Below are 18,756 nucleotides of genomic sequence, written 5' to 3' on the forward strand. Positions count from 1 at the left end.
AAAGAGAAGAGTTAATTTGGATTTTCTTTCACTATTACTGTAAAAAGAATTGAAGTCATGTTTATTTCTATGACGCTTTTAGAATGTAGATGTGTCAAAGCAGCTTAAGATACTGTAGAAGTTCTTGTAAATTGAAACTGTGTCAGTCCAGTTTTCAGAATTGAAGTTCAGTTTAGGTCAGTTCAGTGTGGTTGAAATTTCACAGCTGAAAGTCCGAACACTGAACAGCAAATCCATCGATGCAAAGCTCCACAAGTCAGAAAACCAAGCAAGCCATGGGCGAGGAACAAAACACTAATTAACGAAAGTGAAGGGAAAACAAACCTTGAGAGAAACCAGGCGCAGTTGGGTACAACCAGTTCTCCTCTGGACAAACTTCTTGTGCAGAGCTACAGTCTATGGACGTCCATCGTGGAGAAGCTGCAGGTGTGAGTAGGTCACCAGCGGGTGTTTAGGATGGCCCACGGGATCAATGCGAAGACTCGTCTGTCACTGGGGTCTTTCAGGCGTCGGTCCCATGCTCTTCACTCCTCCGTGACCGCCACAGCATTTGCTCAGGATACGGCCTGGTGCAGGATTATGGATGGCTCTTGTGTTATTACATCATTCCAAACAAATTATTTGCTGATATGAGCAGCATTTTAAAGTGAAGGTCATGGTAACCCACCAGTAATACAGCTCAGGTTTACCAAATCATCAGAATGAATTAAAATGTTACAAAAATCCTTATGGAGTTATGCTTTCACTTTGAAATACTGTTGTAAGTAGTGAAGGATTCTCCAATGCTAGTGGGTTACCATGATATTCACTTCACATATTTTGCAATATTTTGCATTATTGACATAATTTTTAAACTGTATAGCTTTAAAAAATAATTATATGAAATTACTTCAGGAGTAATAAAAAAGACTAACAGTGGATTAAAGCATTCAGTTAGATCCCATTGCTTACATTAATTAGTAATTATAATTTGTTGTTAACAGTACGAACTAGAATGCTATTATTTTGTTTATCATTGGTTGCTGTGTATTCATTAAAGATATAATATTAGCAGGGCTTCACATTAACACCCACAAATGCGAGTAGATTTCCTCTACCACTAGCCACTTTGGCTGGTTGATGACTATTTTTAAATTGTAGTTTTCTTAAATGCAGGTTTCGACAATAGAGATGGCCTAATTTGCGTGCAAATGTCATCTTACAAACGAGAAGCAGCATGACTGACAAATCTAGCATTTGCGCGAGCAAAACAAAGCAGGCGAATACCGAATGAGAGGATAATCACTTGCGAGCACAGATGATGTGATGTCTCACGGCAATTCGTAACTTTTTGATTTAGTGGCTAATTCGTATGAACTCGTACAATCTACTTCGTACAATTTAGTATGATTTGCTCATCACCCAATGACGGTTGAGTTTAGAGACGAGGTTGGGTGCCACGCCTCCTTTTTAAAACCCTATGATTTTGTAAAATTGTAAAATTTGTAAAATTTTCGTACGACTCAACTCGTACGAATTCGTATGAATTACCCACTAAACTAATAAAACATAAAATACTTACGTTTTCTCAAGAGATCAGGCTGGATGTGCGCGACAGTAAAAGCATGCACGCTCCCGTTTCCTGGCACAAAGCAACCATGCCTGGAAATGCAACTGCTGCAATCGGTTTGAAATAGACAAGACAAAAGTGATGCTCGTGTACCCAGTCCTGCTGCCTCCAACAGCTCTGGATGTTTTTAAAACATGTCTTTTTGTAAGCAGCAGCGGTTGCCTGTTTCACTTTAACCATTCTTTGAACAGAACAGATCATGGGCCTAACGTTATCTGTGTGCACCTGATCATCCTTCATTATCACAAATGTTTTCCACCTGTTTAATTTTACATTTAATTTATTATTCATTTTACAATAACATTGCATTAATAGGAGGTTAACTCTCCATTGATGTATAGTTAACTTGTGATCTAAGAGATTCCTGTGCATTTTTTAAATGTAAATTTTTTTAGAAAGGTTTTGTTAAATAAAAAGTGCATGTATACAGCAATGTTTAGCTCGTTTTTACATATTATTTAAAATTTGTGTCTAAGAAATATTTATTTTGATGTGGTCAGAGATTAGGTCAATCCTTAGTGTTTTGAGCCCCGAAAAGTCATGTGAAATAAAAACTAATTGCAATGCGACACTATAAAACCATAACCTATTTGCTCATGCACATTAAGCACGTAAAAAAAATAATAAGTGAAATAAATAAGAAGGTCTAAATCAATTAATTTTAGCATGCCAAAGTCAAATTTATGCATATAAAATAATTTTACAAACAACAAAAGTGTGGCTAGTGAAAAAGGCAAGTGACTAGTAATGTTGGAAATCAATAATTTATTTGAGAAATGTTTTAATAAAACATCAAAACCTTTCAACATACATGCTAAGTATAGGCCATGCACTTTCTCTTAGAAACTTGTAAAAAGATTTTAAACTCCACACTTCACCGGGTCAAAGAGGCATGTGTGCATTTTCAAAGGGCTTTCTAGCACATATAGTACTTTAGCTGCTGACCTGATTGAAAAAAAAGAGAGGTTGAGACACAAAGAACAAAAAAGAGTTGATGCATGCTCTCATGAGTTTGTGAGCACCAGACTGCAGGTGGAGAGTATGAGGAGCAGGAGACGTAATGGCTGATATAAAGGAACAATGGAGACAGTAAGAGGTCATTACTCAGACTGTCATAGCACACACCACCTGCGCTCTCTCCTGCTAATGCTTTAGACAGACAGATGACAGAGAGTGGGGGGTTGATGTTGTGACTGTCAGTAGGCTTCATCGTACACATTTAATACAACATCATCATGGATGATGATGATGATGTTTTATAAAATTTGTTTATTTATAATCGATTTAATGTGTAATTTAATTTAATTAAGGTCTAATTCATTCATTAATTTGGGTTAGTCTCTATTTCAGAGGTCACCACAGTGGAATGAACCGCCAACTATTCCAGCATGTATTACAAAGCATATGTTTTACTCTTCCAGCCACAAGCTATTACTGGGAACCACCCATACACACTTACACACATACTCATGTACTACAGCAAACATGGGAGAACATGCAAACTCAAAACAGAAATGCAAATTCGAACCAGCAACGTTCTTGCTGTGAGGCGACAGTGCTACTTCCTGAGCCACTGTGCCACCCATACTAAGGTTTAAACATCATAAAACCATAGAAGAAATGCATGAGTATTAAGTATTATTATTACTTCAGCAAAGACCATGGAACACAAGGAGGATCTACACGTAATAAATATGTATGGAATAACAAGGAAGGGCATTCGCTCCGTAAGACATATGCTGGATAATTTGGCGGTTCATTCCGCTGTGGCGACCCCAGATTAATAAAGGGAATAAGCTGAAATGAAAATGAATGAATGAATATATATTTCTACTCATGGTAAAATGATTTACATTTTTAAAAGAAGATGCTTCATCTATTATTGACAGGTTGTGCTAAAATCTTTCTGGGCTGCCACATGCTTTTATTTATTTATTTTTATTTATTTTTATTTTTTTTACTGCATGGTGTTGCCATATGGCAACATGACATTTATATTCATTTCCCTGCCACTGTTTCTTTAAGACCAACACAGATTTATTTATTTATTTATTTTATTTTTTTTTTTGGAAAGAGAAAACCTTAGTTTAGCCAATGGTGTGCTTTGCTTAAGTCACATGACATGTAGTGTTTTCCTGTAGCGCGATTTTTGACAGACTGGCATTTATCGTGAGTAGTTACTGAATGCAAATGTAAATGTCAATAAAAACAAAGGATCAAATTATGTCAGGTCCACAAAAATCTGAAACATCACCTCCAGTAAGTTATGATGACATATTCACAACTTTTTTTTTTCTCAAATTAGTTTTTTTGTAAATCGATCAAGTACGTGTTGCCAATGGCAACACTGCAATAGTGGAATGTGCAATATTGCAATGGGTTAACTTACCTAGCTAGCTAGCAAGTTCAGCTGTGAACTTTTAAGCTGTAACAATAACAACATGAATGCTAGTAATATAATGTTGATTAGTCAGACTCATATGGCATTTGCATCATGGATAAAATCTAGTTTTAATTGCAATACAACTTTTGAATAGATATAACTACAGGGAACTACAGTGTATTAAAGAGCACCACCGTGTTCTATGATAAGTGAAAGAAGAAACGGACAGAACTGGCTCTTCCTGTAGATGAAAGTGAGGATGAGATGGGTTTTAGTGACCATGAGAATGTAGATTGGACATGTGATAAGAGCAGTGATGGAGACAGTTCAAGTACTGAGGCAGAGAAGACAAATGTAGTATAGTATAGTATAATTTATAAACATTGTTAGCTAGTAGCATTATTCTGATGCATCTGCATATACTGACTTGTTATTTATTTGTGATAGTATTTACTGGAGAAAACGTTTATATTTACTGTATGTTGTATACACGATAATACAACATTATGTTTGTTTTTAAAAATATTCAGCAAAAAAGAATGGATTATGTTCCATTACTTAAAATTTCTTTATATATAAAATGAGTGCTAGGTTGTTTAGCTGTGATCATTATGCAAGGATCATATTTCATATTTTGTTTAATCTTCAGTAGCCCCAAAGATTCGGTAATGTATTTTATACACCGATTTGATTATAGGGACTAAGCTATTAATATATAATACATCAGGCTAATTAATACATCAAGACATTGAAGTCAGGTAGGACAACAAATCACATCCATGTAGTGAATTACTGTTGAGTGGTATCGGTGCCTGGTATCGGCCTTTCATGTCCGATACGAGTACGAGTATTTTAACCAAGTATCGACCCGATACCCGATACTGGTATCGGTGCATCCCTAGTATACAGTAAATAAAAGCTGTTGGAGTCTGAGTTGTTGGAAAGTATGTATAGGGTGTCATTTATAATTTTGTGTTAAAGCTTATGATACTGCAACACCAAATAAATAATTTCAAACAGCAAAATAATTAACAATAAGGAAAGTTTTACATTAGAAATTTCTAAATTAGATTCACTATTGAATGTTGTTATCATATGGGAACATATCACAACATATCATAAAGTAGCCTACCTTAAAAAAAAAAGAAATTTTTCCAAATTTTTTGTTGACAGCACTTCAAGTTAAGCCATTTTAAGAAAAGAAAAACAGTCAAATATATCTTTAGAGATATATCATAGCGCGTACAGTAGAGGGTTAATAAAAAAAAATTTCACAGAATAAATAAATTAATTGCACATTTGCATTAAGTGTGCAATATTCCTTTCATAGTCAGGGCTATTGTCCAACTCCAGTTTGATTTTGGTTCTTAATTTTCAGACATTTAATGGAAACCAAAGCACATATGGGGTATGCAGGGGAGTCCAAACCCAGCATGTCTCTGATCATCTACTCGTGAGAATCCCTTTGATGTGCTATATGATTCCAAAGATTATCATGCTGCTGCCTTTGAGCCTGCTCTATCTCTCATTCACTGTTTGTAAACATCACTGCTTGAAGTTAGCAGCAGATCATGATGGCTACAGCCTACTGCAGGAATATAGGGGTGACAGAGATAAAGAGTAGAATTAGTCAAATGTGACATCATTCAATATCCAGTAAGACTGCTCCTGTGACTTTCGTTAACAATACTTTTCTCTCTATGGAGATGCTTCTGCAAAAAAAAATGCACCCTAGCAACCATTTAAATTCCTTGATGCAACTCAATTATGAGAATAAACATGTTCTTTGAAACATGTTCTTCAACTCGTAACAATAGCAGATATTTGTTTTATTAATAATTAGCATTAGTTTGAAATTATTTATTTTGTTTGGTCTTACATCTTGCAGGCTCTGTTAAGATTTTAAATAAAAAAAACTATTTGTAAATACCAACAGCACATGCAAGTTATGTACTTTTTTTTTTTTTTTTGAAAAGCGCTCTTACAACAATTATTAGCTGAATAGATTTATAAATGACAATGAAAATTAACATATACATAAGAAATGCTATTCATCTTTATTGCTATAGTGCTTTTACAGTTTAGATTGTGTCCAAGCAGCTTAACATAGATGTTCTAAATGGAAATTAAAACTGTGTCCACCCAGTTTTCAGAGTTATAGTTTAGTTTTTAGTTTCAATTTATTTCAGTTTAGTGTGGTTTAATTTTCACTGCTGAAAGTCCAAACAAGGAGCAAATCCATCAATGTGCGGCTCTACAAGTCTCAAACCAAGCAAACCAATGGCAATAGTGGCGAGGAACAAAACTTAGCAATTGACGAAAGTGAAGGAAAAAACAGCTAAAAGAAAGTAAAACATAAACAAACAGAAACAGAAATAAATAGCTGCAGTTAAGTTTTATTAAATCTTCACTATCCTTTTGCCTTCACAATCCTCATGCCTTTACGTCCATTTTTATGAGTGTAGATTGGTAAAACTAAATGGCATTTTCTGTTAGCAGATGATGAGGTTAAATCATTTCACAGACTCTGAAATACAAATGTTACATTGTGTCTTTTCCTGTTGTTTAGGTAAAAACAACTATGTTTATGAAAGCCAAAAATAGTGAAAATTTACAGTACTTTTTGTGTTAGAAAGAAAACGTCAAGTCATGGACCATAAACTAAATATGTCTGTTACATATCCAGTCGAGAAGGTGAGAGTGTTATCCTCAACTGAACACCTGATCACTGTTAAACTAAAGGAAGAAAATGAACATGATTGGCAGGAAACAAGTTACATGTTGAAAGTTAAATGCACAGGCATTTTAAGAAATGTTTAATTTACCTATTGAGAGAGTGTTGACTCTGTGTAGTTGATGGTTTAGCTTCAGAACACCGTCATGATGTGCTTTGTAAGTCGCTGATCAGAAAAAAAAAAGGCTGGAAATAAGTAACCCTAAATTCAACCACAAATAATTATTAGGCTCTTTGGGATGATACGGTTCTAAATATGTTTAAAGAACTATTAAAGATTCATATTTTAATATTATTTTTATCCATTTTTTTATTATTTGAATTTATATTTCATTTTTGGCCTGTAGTCCAGGTTCTGTTTTTTTTATTTTTATCATCCTTCAGGAACTATCATCTTCACTAAGTATCAGCAATATTAAAGTATGCAATGAGAGAAATGTGCTTGTGAGGTTTTTTTTTTTCTCTACTGGGTAATGGTCAAGAACAATCACAATGTCTGACTGATGCAATAGAAAGATACTGTATATAGTTGAAGTCAAACTCATAAGCCTGGTGAATGTTTCATTCTTTTTCAATTATTACTTAAGTGATGTGTAACAGAACAAGCACAATTTCATAGTATATCCTATAATAAATTCTTCTTTTGGGGAAAGTCTGTGTATTTAATTTGTATGCAAAAATAGTTTTTTATTTTTTATTTTTAGTGTAATTTTTTTAGCCCGCCAAAGATTTTTATTTATTTTTTTGTCAGAACAAACCACTGTTATCCAATAAGTTGCCTAATTATCCTGTCTTGCCTAGTTAACATAATAACCTGTACATTGTACTTTAAGCTGAATAATGTTATTTAAAAATAAGTACAAAAATATTATACATTGTCATCATATGTTGAAAATATGTTGGAAAAAAAACAATAAAATAAATATTGTGTGTTATATTTATTTGATTTTATTTTTACAAAAAATTATAATTGATGTCAGAACTATTAGCACCCCCACCCTTTGATTTTTTTTCTTTTTAAAATATTACCCAAATGATGTTTAACAGAGCAAAGAAATTTTCATGATAATATGTTTTCTTTCAGAGAAAGTCGTATTTGTTTTAACATTTTTAAACCATTTTAAGGTCGATATTATTAGCCCCTTTAAGCTGTATGTTTTTGATAGTCTACAGAACAAATTATTGTTACACAATAACTTGCCTAATTACCCTAACCTGCCTTAACCTAATTAACCTAGAAATGAGGTATTAAAACTATTATGTTTAGAAATGTGTTAAAAAATCTTCTCTCTGTTAAACAGAAATCGGGGGAAAAATAAACAGGGGGCTAATAATTTGGGGGGCTAATAATTCTGGATTCCACTATATGTATCCACTTTTTAAAAAACAAAACAAAAAAATCCAAATATTTACTATTTGGCAAATAAGTACACCCTTTGTGTGGCCTGAAACTTCTGAAAAGGAAAATAGCTTATGTGTGCATTAGTTCAATCCTGTGTTTGTCTGTTACAAAGTGGCTGTGAGGAGAGGTGCTGTCAACAGCAGGTATTACGTCCTATGCCTGTTCACAGTCTAGATGCTTTTATATTTCTGTTCTCTTTTTGTTGGTTTCTTGCTGTCAGATATTTTATCTACGTGTTTAATTGTATCTCTTTTTGCTGTCTAGTAGACAGTTAGAGGTCTGTCAGGGTGCCTCTCTTATTCAAAGCAGCCGATTAATTGCTTATGATTATCCTTGATCCCTTCTGACAGCTGAATATTCTTCGCTTGATTCTGTCGGCTTATGAAGAGTGTGTTCTCTTTCTCTCAGATGTCTTAAAAGCTTTCAGTCATGAAGCCCATGATTACATGCTTTTACATCATGTTTTAGACTTCCTATATGGACTTGCTGAACAAACAGCAGCATTTTTGAGAACTGTTTTTTTATTTTTTATTAATTCATTAATTCATTAATTTTCTTGTTGGCTTAGTCCCTTTATTAATCCGGGGTCGCCACAGCAGAATGAACTGCCAACTTATCCACAAAGTTTTTACGCAGCGGTTGCCCTTCCAACCGCAACCCATCTCTGGGAAATATCCACACACACACACTACGGACAATTTAGCCTACCCAATTCACCTGTACCGCATGTCTTTGGACTGTAGGGGAAACCGGAGCACCCGGAGGAAACCCACGCGAACGCAGGGAGAACATGCAAACTCCACACAGAAAAGCCAACTGAGCCGAGGATCGAACCAGCAACCCAGCGACCTTCTTGCTGTGAGGCAAACGTGCTACTGCGTCGCCAGTTAATAAAATCTACTATGAGATATCTGTTTTGTTTATGCTCAAATGTGATAATGAATGATGAATTTACATGATTCTTAAAAGAATTTTGATTCTAAAAGTTATCTGATGTTTCTCTTTACATAAGGGCAAACAGGTTGATAACAAGTAGCTGCTGTTTGTGGAGTTGCTTAATGATGCTCTGCTGAGATTTTGAGAGATTCAGTGTATTATAATTCAGCTGATTTCATCTAAGGCTGTGACTGAAGTCGTAGTTTTGTGTTTCTCTTCTGTTTTTCTGTTTATTAACAGCAAGTGTTCAATCATCATCAGTACTCAATCATCACCCAATTAATCCTTTCATAGTCTCGGTAACTTGAGTAACTTTAACTCAATTTAGAGAGGGACCAAATACTATCTAAACTGAGTAAAATTTACTCAAAGGATTTTGCTGTGTCCTTCTGTTGTAAAAGTCAACCTGTCTGGTCTAGTATCACACTGTGCACACCCCAGTTTTGTGAGATTTAATGAAAAACGCTTGGAAAATGTCTCACCTAAATGCTTTTTTTGACACATGTTCTTTATTTCTTTCAAGGACAATAACGAATCACAGATCTCAAACACATTCAATGGAAATGTTCTCAACACTGATGTCAGCATATTTAATCATCGTGGATCAAAAGTTTACACAAAAATATTTAAAATTTTTTATTCCTTTAAAACTAAAACATTTAAAGAGCTCAAATACTGAACATAAATAGCACATTGGTATATACTTGCTGAGATTTTTTTCCTTCTGTTTTCCAGTCCCTCAGTATTCCCCGCTGTCATATCTGAAAGGATGTGACATTCTTTCAGGGTAACTGTTTGCGCTGTAACTGCTGTATCGATAACCCTCAAAGTTTTCAGACCGCTCAATTTTAGCTGGAAGTGTGTCCTGGTATGACAGAGCAGATTTGATTACTCCCGAATCCTCAGGAATCTTCAGGTCCGAGTAGGAGTTGGGAGAGGGCTCTTCTAAGATTGAGTTACAGTTAGACAGACCTTTCACGTCATAAATGTTCTCTCCGTACTTGACGACAGACGGCTTTGGACATGGCTGGTAGGAAACTTTTGTGGTTGTGGTTATTATGGTCTGCAACGCTGCAGGGGTTGGAGCAGCAGGCCCCGTGTACCTACATGGGTAGTCACTATTGTAGTAGTGGTGGTTGGCGTTAGTCGGCAGTTGAGAGTAGTCTCCTCTGTCCCCATAGCCACCTTTACTAAGAATTTGCTTCCATCCGTGATGTTTTCCCGAAGATTCAGCATAGCTCCGTTCATGACTGCCTAATGGACTTGAGCCATGAGACACTCCACTTAGGCTAGACCCTGACTTATTGGGTTCTGTCTCCATTTGTGGGCTAGAAGGATCCTTATACAATGCTGCTGGATAAGGCCCTGAGCCAAGGTATCCTGGGACTGCAAAGTCATAACCACAGGGAGGACGAGTCACATACAGACGGTGGTTAGCAGGCTTCTGTAGTGAGCTCTGAGCATCCGCCATTGCTGCTGCATGTGTGTCGTATGGGAATTTGTAGGGCTCAGGGTTCTGAAATGTGGGATAGTGTTGGGTCTGTATTGGGAAGTTGGACTCTGCAATGATGCTGAATCGCTCTGGACCCTCCATGGTGAGCTGGTGGATATTTGGAAAGGCCATGTCATGATATCGTCCAGGCTGGTGACAATAGAAATTAAACGTAAAAATTAAATTGAAGTTTTCTGGAAATTGCCATTCATCTGGAGAACACCCAGAGAAAGCTTGCAAAGTATTCCCTCAAAATTATTAAATCAACAGCAATCCAAATCATTTTTTAGCTTATGAATACAAAAATTAAGACAATTTTTTTCTGACTTGATACTGTATACTTTTTTATTCTTACATCCCCAATTTTTCTAATATTTGAAATTACAAAGTAATTGTACAAAATAAGTTTGTACAAAGTTACAAACACTGTTTTATTTTTTGTACAAATTACAGTTACACTAAAATACATGATATATAAGTTTGCTTAGTATGGAACTATGAAGTTGTTTTAATGTCTTAACTAACAATAATGCATTGGAAATACAGGAATTATAGTTGTAACAAATTATAATAAAAATATAATAATCATTATTATTACTGACTATTGTTATTTTCATTATTATGTGCTGATCTATACCTATTATATTAGCATATACTTTGTGTATTTACAATTAACTTTAAGTACTACAGAATATAGCCACAGTTTTACCTCTGGCTCCACCAGTCTTCTCTTCTGCGAAAAGGGTGGTGAAGACATCCTTCTTTTTACCGCACTCCTTCTTGCCTCTGTTTCAGACTTGCTCTCTGGTCTGGGATGGTCATGTACTCCTTTAGCCTAAAACAGACATCCAGCATATAGGGAATTGAACATCTATCAATGGCATGATATTCATACTTCATAACTATTTAAATATTTAACTCTTTGTAAATCTAAAACATATTCTTGTTGTATGGGGATATAATTCTGTGCAATTTAGGATAAATTTAACAGGTTTTAATTTACCAGAACTTAACTTTAAGTTAAGTTTTCTCTCTCTCTCTCTCTCTCTCTCTCTCTCTCTCTCTCTCTCTCTCTCTCTCTCTCTCTCTCTCCCTCTCTCTTTCTCTCTCTCTCAGTAAACACAAACACACATACAGTTGGTCAAAATTATTAGCTCTTCTGAATTATTACCCCATTATGTTTTCCCCAACTTATAACAAAAAGATTTTGTAACACATTTCTAAACATAATAATTTTAATAAGTAAATTCTAATAGCTGATTTTTTTTAATCTTTGCCATGATGACAGTACATGATATTTTGCTTGATATTTATTTAGGATACTTTTATTCACCTTAAAGTGCAATTCAAATGCGAAACTGGATCGCTTTTCGATAAACAATTGAAAAAATATTGCTTAATATGGCTAATAATGCTGACCTAAAATGGCTTAAAAAAATTAAAACTTTTCCAAATTATCTCCTCCAGCTCTCCTGCATTTCTAATCGTAATAAATATTCTATTATTTTTAAGAAAATAAACCAAATTAATATGATGATGAGGATGATGTTGATGATAATAATAATAATAATAATAATAATAATAATAATAATAATAACAACAACAAATGTCTTCGAAGCCAGCCTCACCTGGAAAAATATAGCCTTCCCATCTACTCTCCAAAAGTTCGTAACAGGATAACCACTGTGACCTCGGCACGGAATCAATTCAAGAGCTGAGTTACAGTTCGGACAAAGCTTTTCTGCAAAGACAAGACATACAGTATTAAGTTAAGCTACATTACATTTCAGTTAAGCTTTTTATCATGCATGCATACATACATATGTAAAATTGCTGTTTTGCGGAAAATGTCATGTCCATCAAAATGATTAACAAGTCATAAGTGTTCCTCGGCTGAGTCATGAATGAGCGGATCAAATTCAAAGAATGAACATTTGGTGACCTAATGTGGGTATGTAATTTGGCTAGAGTATATTAAATACTCTCGTGGTAAATTTCTAAGTTCTCTTAACTGACATTTCTGCGTAAAAGTCTGTTTCCAAAAAGAGTTAACATATTACAACCATTTATGAATTTCTGTGGTACGGCTGATAATTTTAAACTAAACTATTTGTGCCTAGCTTTTCCTCAGTAAAAAAAAAAATGCACAAAACGCGAAGTGATTTGAAGTGACAGTGATCTGAATTACTGTTGTGTTAAACAGAAACTCAAAATTGCTAAAGCCTTCAAGAAAAAAACACACACACACATGAGGCTTTTTTTTTTCCAACTAAGTGTTTTAATAGCTATATATATGTCCTTTCCTATCAGACTTCCTAACGCGATTAACTCATTTGGTAATGCGTATTTGGTGGCGGGGAAATTCTGAACATACTCTGCTGTTTCTGTCGCGCTTTGTCACAGATGGCTGGTCTCAGCTGAAGTTTGGATCCGTCTGGAAGAGAGCAGTTTCGTGAGCACACCACCACACCAAGACAAGACTTTTTCAGGATCTGACAGTTATGGTTGTTCGTGTTTCTCATGGCCCATCCGCTCAGGTGTCTTTGCGCATTCTTATCTTCACTACTGTAGATGTAACGCACATAACCATCTGTCCACTCCTGAAAAGCATCATACTGCTTCGTGTCCTGAAAACAACAGTATTATTATATTAACATCAGGCCTATTATCAAACTGTACCATTCCCTTTTTAGCTTAGTGAATAAAAGTTTACTCTGGAAAAATAATTAAATATTTTAATAAATATGAAAATAATTTTAATAAATAAAATTCATTAAAAATGCATGAAATAAAAGCAAAACATTTACCTGTGGAAGCTTGGGGTCGTTTATATCCCAAGTCAACTTCATCCCGAATGAACACACGCAGTCTGAGCTGTCAAACTGATCTGAGGATTTGGACATGATTTGAGTCAACTCCGGATGATAACAACCATTTAAAAAATCAGTTTCAAGGCAAAATTCAGCTCGGTATCTAGATCAATTTACTAAATGGATCGTACATCTCACGTCCTTGGGAGCTTTACTTCCAGAGTCTTTTTTTCTCTCTTGTAAAATCCACGTTATGCGAGTCCGTACAGGTGCGCTTCACACAGGTAATGGTCTCAGGTAAATACTGCTGTGTCTATGTAAAGAAGAAGGCTGGGCTTACACACGCACACACAACCTCAAATACTTCTTTCACTTTACGTAATCCGTGCGTTTCACCGCCAATAACGAACGAGTCCCTTCGCAACAAAACCAAAAAGCTTTGACTTGATGGCTGAAGCAGTAGTTTTTGTTATATAGATTTTTCTTACATGTCTCAGATTTTATCTCCGCGTTTACAGTTTAAAAGGAAAATGACAGCCTCTTTTAAAGGTGAACCCGACGGTGTGGTATTTCACGCGTTGTCAGCGAAATTTATGCAGGACACTTTCACTGGGACTGAGCCGAAGCTGATGGTCACAGAACAGGACTGGTCCAGTTAGTGAGGTAATGTGATCTACTGCAGGTCATTAGTTGTTGTGTGTAAACGAAAAGCCGCAGTGCTGACAAAACACGGACTTGTCGTTAACACAACAAACACTATACGCGGCTCATCAACAAGCACCTTTTCTATGTATCTATTGGCGATCATTGATGTCATTGATTGAAAATGTCAAGTAATGATTTCAGGTGATACATTCACCCGGGGGCGAACTTCAAATGAATGCAACTGTTTGCTCCTGCTTGTAACAGAAATTTGTAGCGTTAATCTTCTTCTTAATGTTCATCATCATCATCATCTTTATTATAATTATTATTATTTTTATTATTATTATTATCATTATTATTATTATTATTATTGGGCTAATTTAATAGAAGTAGTATTATATGACTATTATTATTATTATTATTATTACTAATATTATTATTTGTTAAGCAAAATTAATTTTAAGATCATTGCAATTAAATTAAATAGGTAATGAATGGCCTACTCCCGTAAGTCGCCTTCATATATTTAATTTTAAATATTTCAAAATATAGGCCTAGCAGTAGACTGTAAAATATAATCAAATTTGAACGTAGCTTGGATAGCAAGAGAAACTCCAGCATCTCCGATTGACGTGTAAGAAAATGAACTATGCAAGAATACACGAGGTTTGCTTTAATTAAATGTGCCGTTTCCTTTGTCTGGGCCAAATGCAAACTGTCTCTGTACACTGTTTTGTCAGTTACACGCCGTTTTGTTAGTTTCAATAAAATGATTTAGTGCAAGGAAGTATCAAGGCATAAATCTAATGATGACTGAAATTATTACTTAAGTTAATATCGGCATTTTGTAAATAATATAGAGCATAATGTTACAAAATGCCTTATTTCCCCAGCGATAATTTGTCAGCTATAGCTGTACTATTAATATCTAATAAAAATGTATTATATATATATATATATATATATATATATATATATATATATATATATATATATATATATATATAAGTCATACAATAATATGTATAGCCTATATAATAATATTAACTGATCACACTTTGAAACTCCTGACGCTTAGGATTGCATGTTTTTGTATTTTTAAAAAGTTCTTATTAAATTAAATGTAACTTTTTTCGTAATATTGATTTGTTCCTTCTGATTTTTATTTCTATTTTGTCATTGACAACATCATGCAACCACCATGGCTTTTGTTTGCAAATCACGGTTTTGATATCACTGATTAAAATGAGCCCTTTATTTAATTACAATTCGGGGATGCCTATACTAACTAAATAAATAAATAAATGCACGGATAAAGGAATGTGCTACATTTGATTAGACTTTACCATTTGAATCCAACGTGATGTTCTGATTTTGTATCACAGTGTGCATACAGAGCATATGATAAGAACCTCTCCGACTGAAAATTATCCAAGAGACTGCACACATCTTAAAAATAAATAATTGGTCCGAATTTATTTCTATGAACTGACAGAACAGACCAAATATGATGAACCAAATGAAAAGGTTGTTGCTGCAAATATATATTTGAAATTGTAGTTTATTTCCCGTTGATCCAAAAGGAAAGATGTAAGCCTAACATGTAACAAATATAAAAAACACGGACACATGGGCATTTTATCACTTCACGTATAGCAAATTATTTCCAACACAGATCATTTGATAAATATGCATTTCAAAGAAGAAAAAAAACGCGTGGATATTCAAAAAAAATATATTTAAAAGATGCACATATGTCAATAACCTGTGAAAGAGAGGAGGAGGGAGGTAGAGAGGGAGGGAAGTAGAGAGAGTGAGCAAGCAAGAGTGAGAAAGAAAGATCGCATCAATGACCATTATAACGAGCATGAATCAAGGCATTACAAAATATGTAAATGCTTAGCTATGTTGTGTTATCATTAGTAAATATGCATTTACCAGTAATTATGAATGCTGGTATAGGTTTATTTTTTTTCCTATATAGGAACGACATCCTTTTAGATCGGCAATCAACTGTGCGCCATCCGACACTTGGTGCTTTGCGGACTTGGTGGAAAATTATTTCGAGAGCAATAATGTTGTAATGTTGCATTTTAGCGCTCCTGTCAGTAACTTTAAGCAGGGTAAAACTATATTATATCTATATAACTACACTATAACTATATTTAGTTCCACTCTTCTGCGTAGCTTCAATAAAATTCACTCTAATCTGTGACACAGTGCGACATGAGATTTTTCAGATTCTTCGAATTGGAAAAAAGACTAAGAGCAACACATGAAGAGATTAAAGAATTGGTCAGTGAAGTGCCTCCTAGATATCTTTGACATGTATTGAAAAGTAACTTAGTTGTCCTATACTCGCAATTATCGCTATTAAAAAATCACGAGAATAGCTAGGCTATCAATATATTGAAAAAAACAAACACAAAAACATCAACGCAATACCATAATGAGACAAATTGCATCAAAAATGTAATTCATAGACCCCCATTTGATGATCACACACACTTGATCTATTTTAAACCAGCATTTCAAATGCAGCTTGAACTATGCTTAGGTAAGACTCTGTCATAATAATAGACAAATTATTTAAATTATTACAAACTCTCACAGAAAGGTAAGAACAATTAAAATCAGTATCTCTTAAATTCTTTACACAATCGCCTGTTGATGAAGCAGGTTGTATTATGTTTTTCAGTTAAGAAAGAAACAAAATCCAGAGATGAGGTTGCAAGATTATTAACTTTGTACAGCAATTGTAAAACAACACTTTTATAACAAGTAAGATAATAATAAAAATAATCAAACAATGATGAAATATATTAAGTTTGTTGTTAAATATGTTAAGGGTTGTTTATATAAAAATATTTACAACCCCAAATCAGAAAAATTGGGACAGCATGGAAAACGTAAATAAAAACAGAAAGTCTTGATTTCTAAATTTACTTTGACATGTATGTCATTACAGACAATACAAAAAGATTATTTGATGTGTTCCTTATGATTAATATTGTTTTTTGTTTGTTTGTTTGTTTGTTTGTTTGTTTGTTTGATTGATTGATTGATTGATTTAGTTTTTTTCAAGAATAAACACATTATCTTAATTCTTGCAACACATTTTTTTTTTAAAGTTGGAAGTACAGCATTTACCACTTGTTTCCATTCCTTTTTACAATACCTAAAAGACATTTAAGGACTGAAGACAAATAAAGATTTTAGGTGTAATTTTGTTCCATTCTTCCTGCAAGCAAGTCAAGGTGGGCAACAGTATAGGGTCTTTATTGTCGCATTTTGCACTTCTAAATGTGCCACACATTCTCTATTGCAGAGAGGTCGGAACTGTAGACAGGCCGGTCAAGTACCTGTTTCCTCAAACTCCATAGCCTGGACTTTGTAATGTGTGCAGAATGTGGTTTTGCATTGTCCTGGTGAAATATGCATGGCGTCCCTGGAAAAGAAGGCAGCATATTGTGCTTCAGGCTGCACGGTGGCGCAGTAAGTAGCACATTCGCCTCACAGCAAGGAGGTCGCTGGTTCAAGCTGGGCCAGTTGGCTTTTCTGTGTGGAGTTTGCATGTTCTCCCCATGTTCACGTGGGTTTCCTCCGGGTGCTCTGGTTTCCCCCACAGTCCAAACACATGGGCTATAGGTGAATTGGGTGAGCTAAATTGTCTGTAGTTGTGAATGAGTGTGTATCCCATGGGTTGCAGCAGGAAAGGCATTCACTGCTTAAAACATACAGTATGCTGGATAAGCTGGCAGTTCATTCTTCTGTGACAACCCCTGAATAATAAAGGGACTAAGCCGAAAAGGAAATGTACCAAATCATAATTACAATCACCTGTTGACATCAACTGTTTCATATCACATCATTATTTAATCAATTTACCTGGTTACTAGCCCTAAATTGCCCCTGTCCCAACATCCTTTTTTTTAAATGTGTTGCAGTTCTGAATAACAGGAAAGGATATATATATATATATATATATATATATATATATATATATATATATATATATATATATATATATATATATATATATATATATATATATATATATATATATATATATACACACACACAATGTGCTTAAAATAAGATATAGTGATGATTAAAAAAAAATTCAGAATCATATCATAAATACAATTATAGCACTGTACCTCAAACCTTAATATTTTTATGACTATAAAACTTTAGCACACTTTTTATCAGAAATAGATTATGCTACTTCAGCCAGGGTTTCACAGACAGGGGTGGGTTCACATATATTCTCAGAATTAACTGATAAGTAAAGACTTTTAATAACTAACTTCGTTGTGCACATCATTTACCATTCTGTTCAATTAGGAACAAAACTTTTCAATTCTGAATATTTTGTGTTATTCATTATTCTCTGTCACATGTGTTATGACAGATGACAGGACCTAACTGCATCACCATGGATCCCCAACCACCTTCACCCCCTGACCCCTTCACTGAACTCTTTAACGCTCTCATAGTGTCCCTCAATTTTATCAGACAGATTGTGTCTAAGTCTCAGATGTACAGTGATAGACATTTCTGAAAGCCAGAATTAAAAAACTTGTTTTGATGCCTTTTTCCATAGAAAAATAATATATTTTTTAGCTATCACCATTCCATATTAGACAGCTTTTTAATTTGATGACTAAACACATTAAGTAAGTAAGACCAACCAAAAACAGCAATTGCTGGATCAGGAGCGAGGTCACAAGAATGAGCCTTAG

At 34.5% G+C, this 18,756-nt stretch overlaps 1 protein-coding gene across 2 annotated transcripts; it reads right to left on the reverse strand.

Moving 5' to 3' along the window:
- Positions 1 to 9,551: 9,551 nt before the first annotated feature.
- gcm2 (glial cells missing transcription factor 2) lies at positions 9,552 to 13,931 on the reverse strand. Of its 2 annotated transcripts, XM_005162569.5 has the most exons (6): positions 13,558 to 13,931; positions 13,364 to 13,443; positions 12,931 to 13,183; positions 12,185 to 12,297; positions 11,266 to 11,391; positions 9,552 to 10,706 (listed from the first exon to the last, which is right to left on the reverse strand). In XM_005162569.5, exons 2-6 carry the CDS (start codon positions 13,403 to 13,405, stop codon positions 9,804 to 9,806), a joined length of 1,437 nt encoding a protein of 478 aa, XP_005162626.1. In that variant the 5' UTR covers positions 13,406 to 13,443; positions 13,558 to 13,931; the 3' UTR covers positions 9,552 to 9,803. The 2 variants fall into 2 exon arrangements, with proteins under 2 accessions (XP_005162626.1, NP_001005603.1); NM_001005603.1 differs by having other exon boundaries at positions 9,580 to 10,706; positions 13,364 to 13,779.
- Between the last annotated feature and the right edge of the window lie 4,825 nt (positions 13,932 to 18,756).

This window comes from Danio rerio, chromosome 24 (genome assembly GCF_049306965.1).
Source record: "Danio rerio strain Tuebingen ecotype United States chromosome 24, GRCz12tu, whole genome shotgun sequence".
Lineage (NCBI taxonomy): Eukaryota > Metazoa > Chordata > Actinopteri > Cypriniformes > Danionidae > Danio > Danio rerio.

Coding starts and splice junctions, on each gene's coding strand:
- gcm2 (NM_001005603.1), bottom strand. CDS start 13,459: ATGTCCAAATCCTCAGATCAGTTTGACAGCTCAGACTGCGTGTGTTCA. Junction 13,184..13,363: donor ACGACCCCAAGCTTCCACAG/GTAAATGTTTTG, acceptor TGTTGTTTTCAG/GACACGAAGCAGTATGATGC. Junction 12,298..12,930: donor AGCGCGACAGAAACAGCAGA/GTATGTTCAGAA, acceptor TTGTCTTTGCAG/AAAAGCTTTGTCCGAACTGT.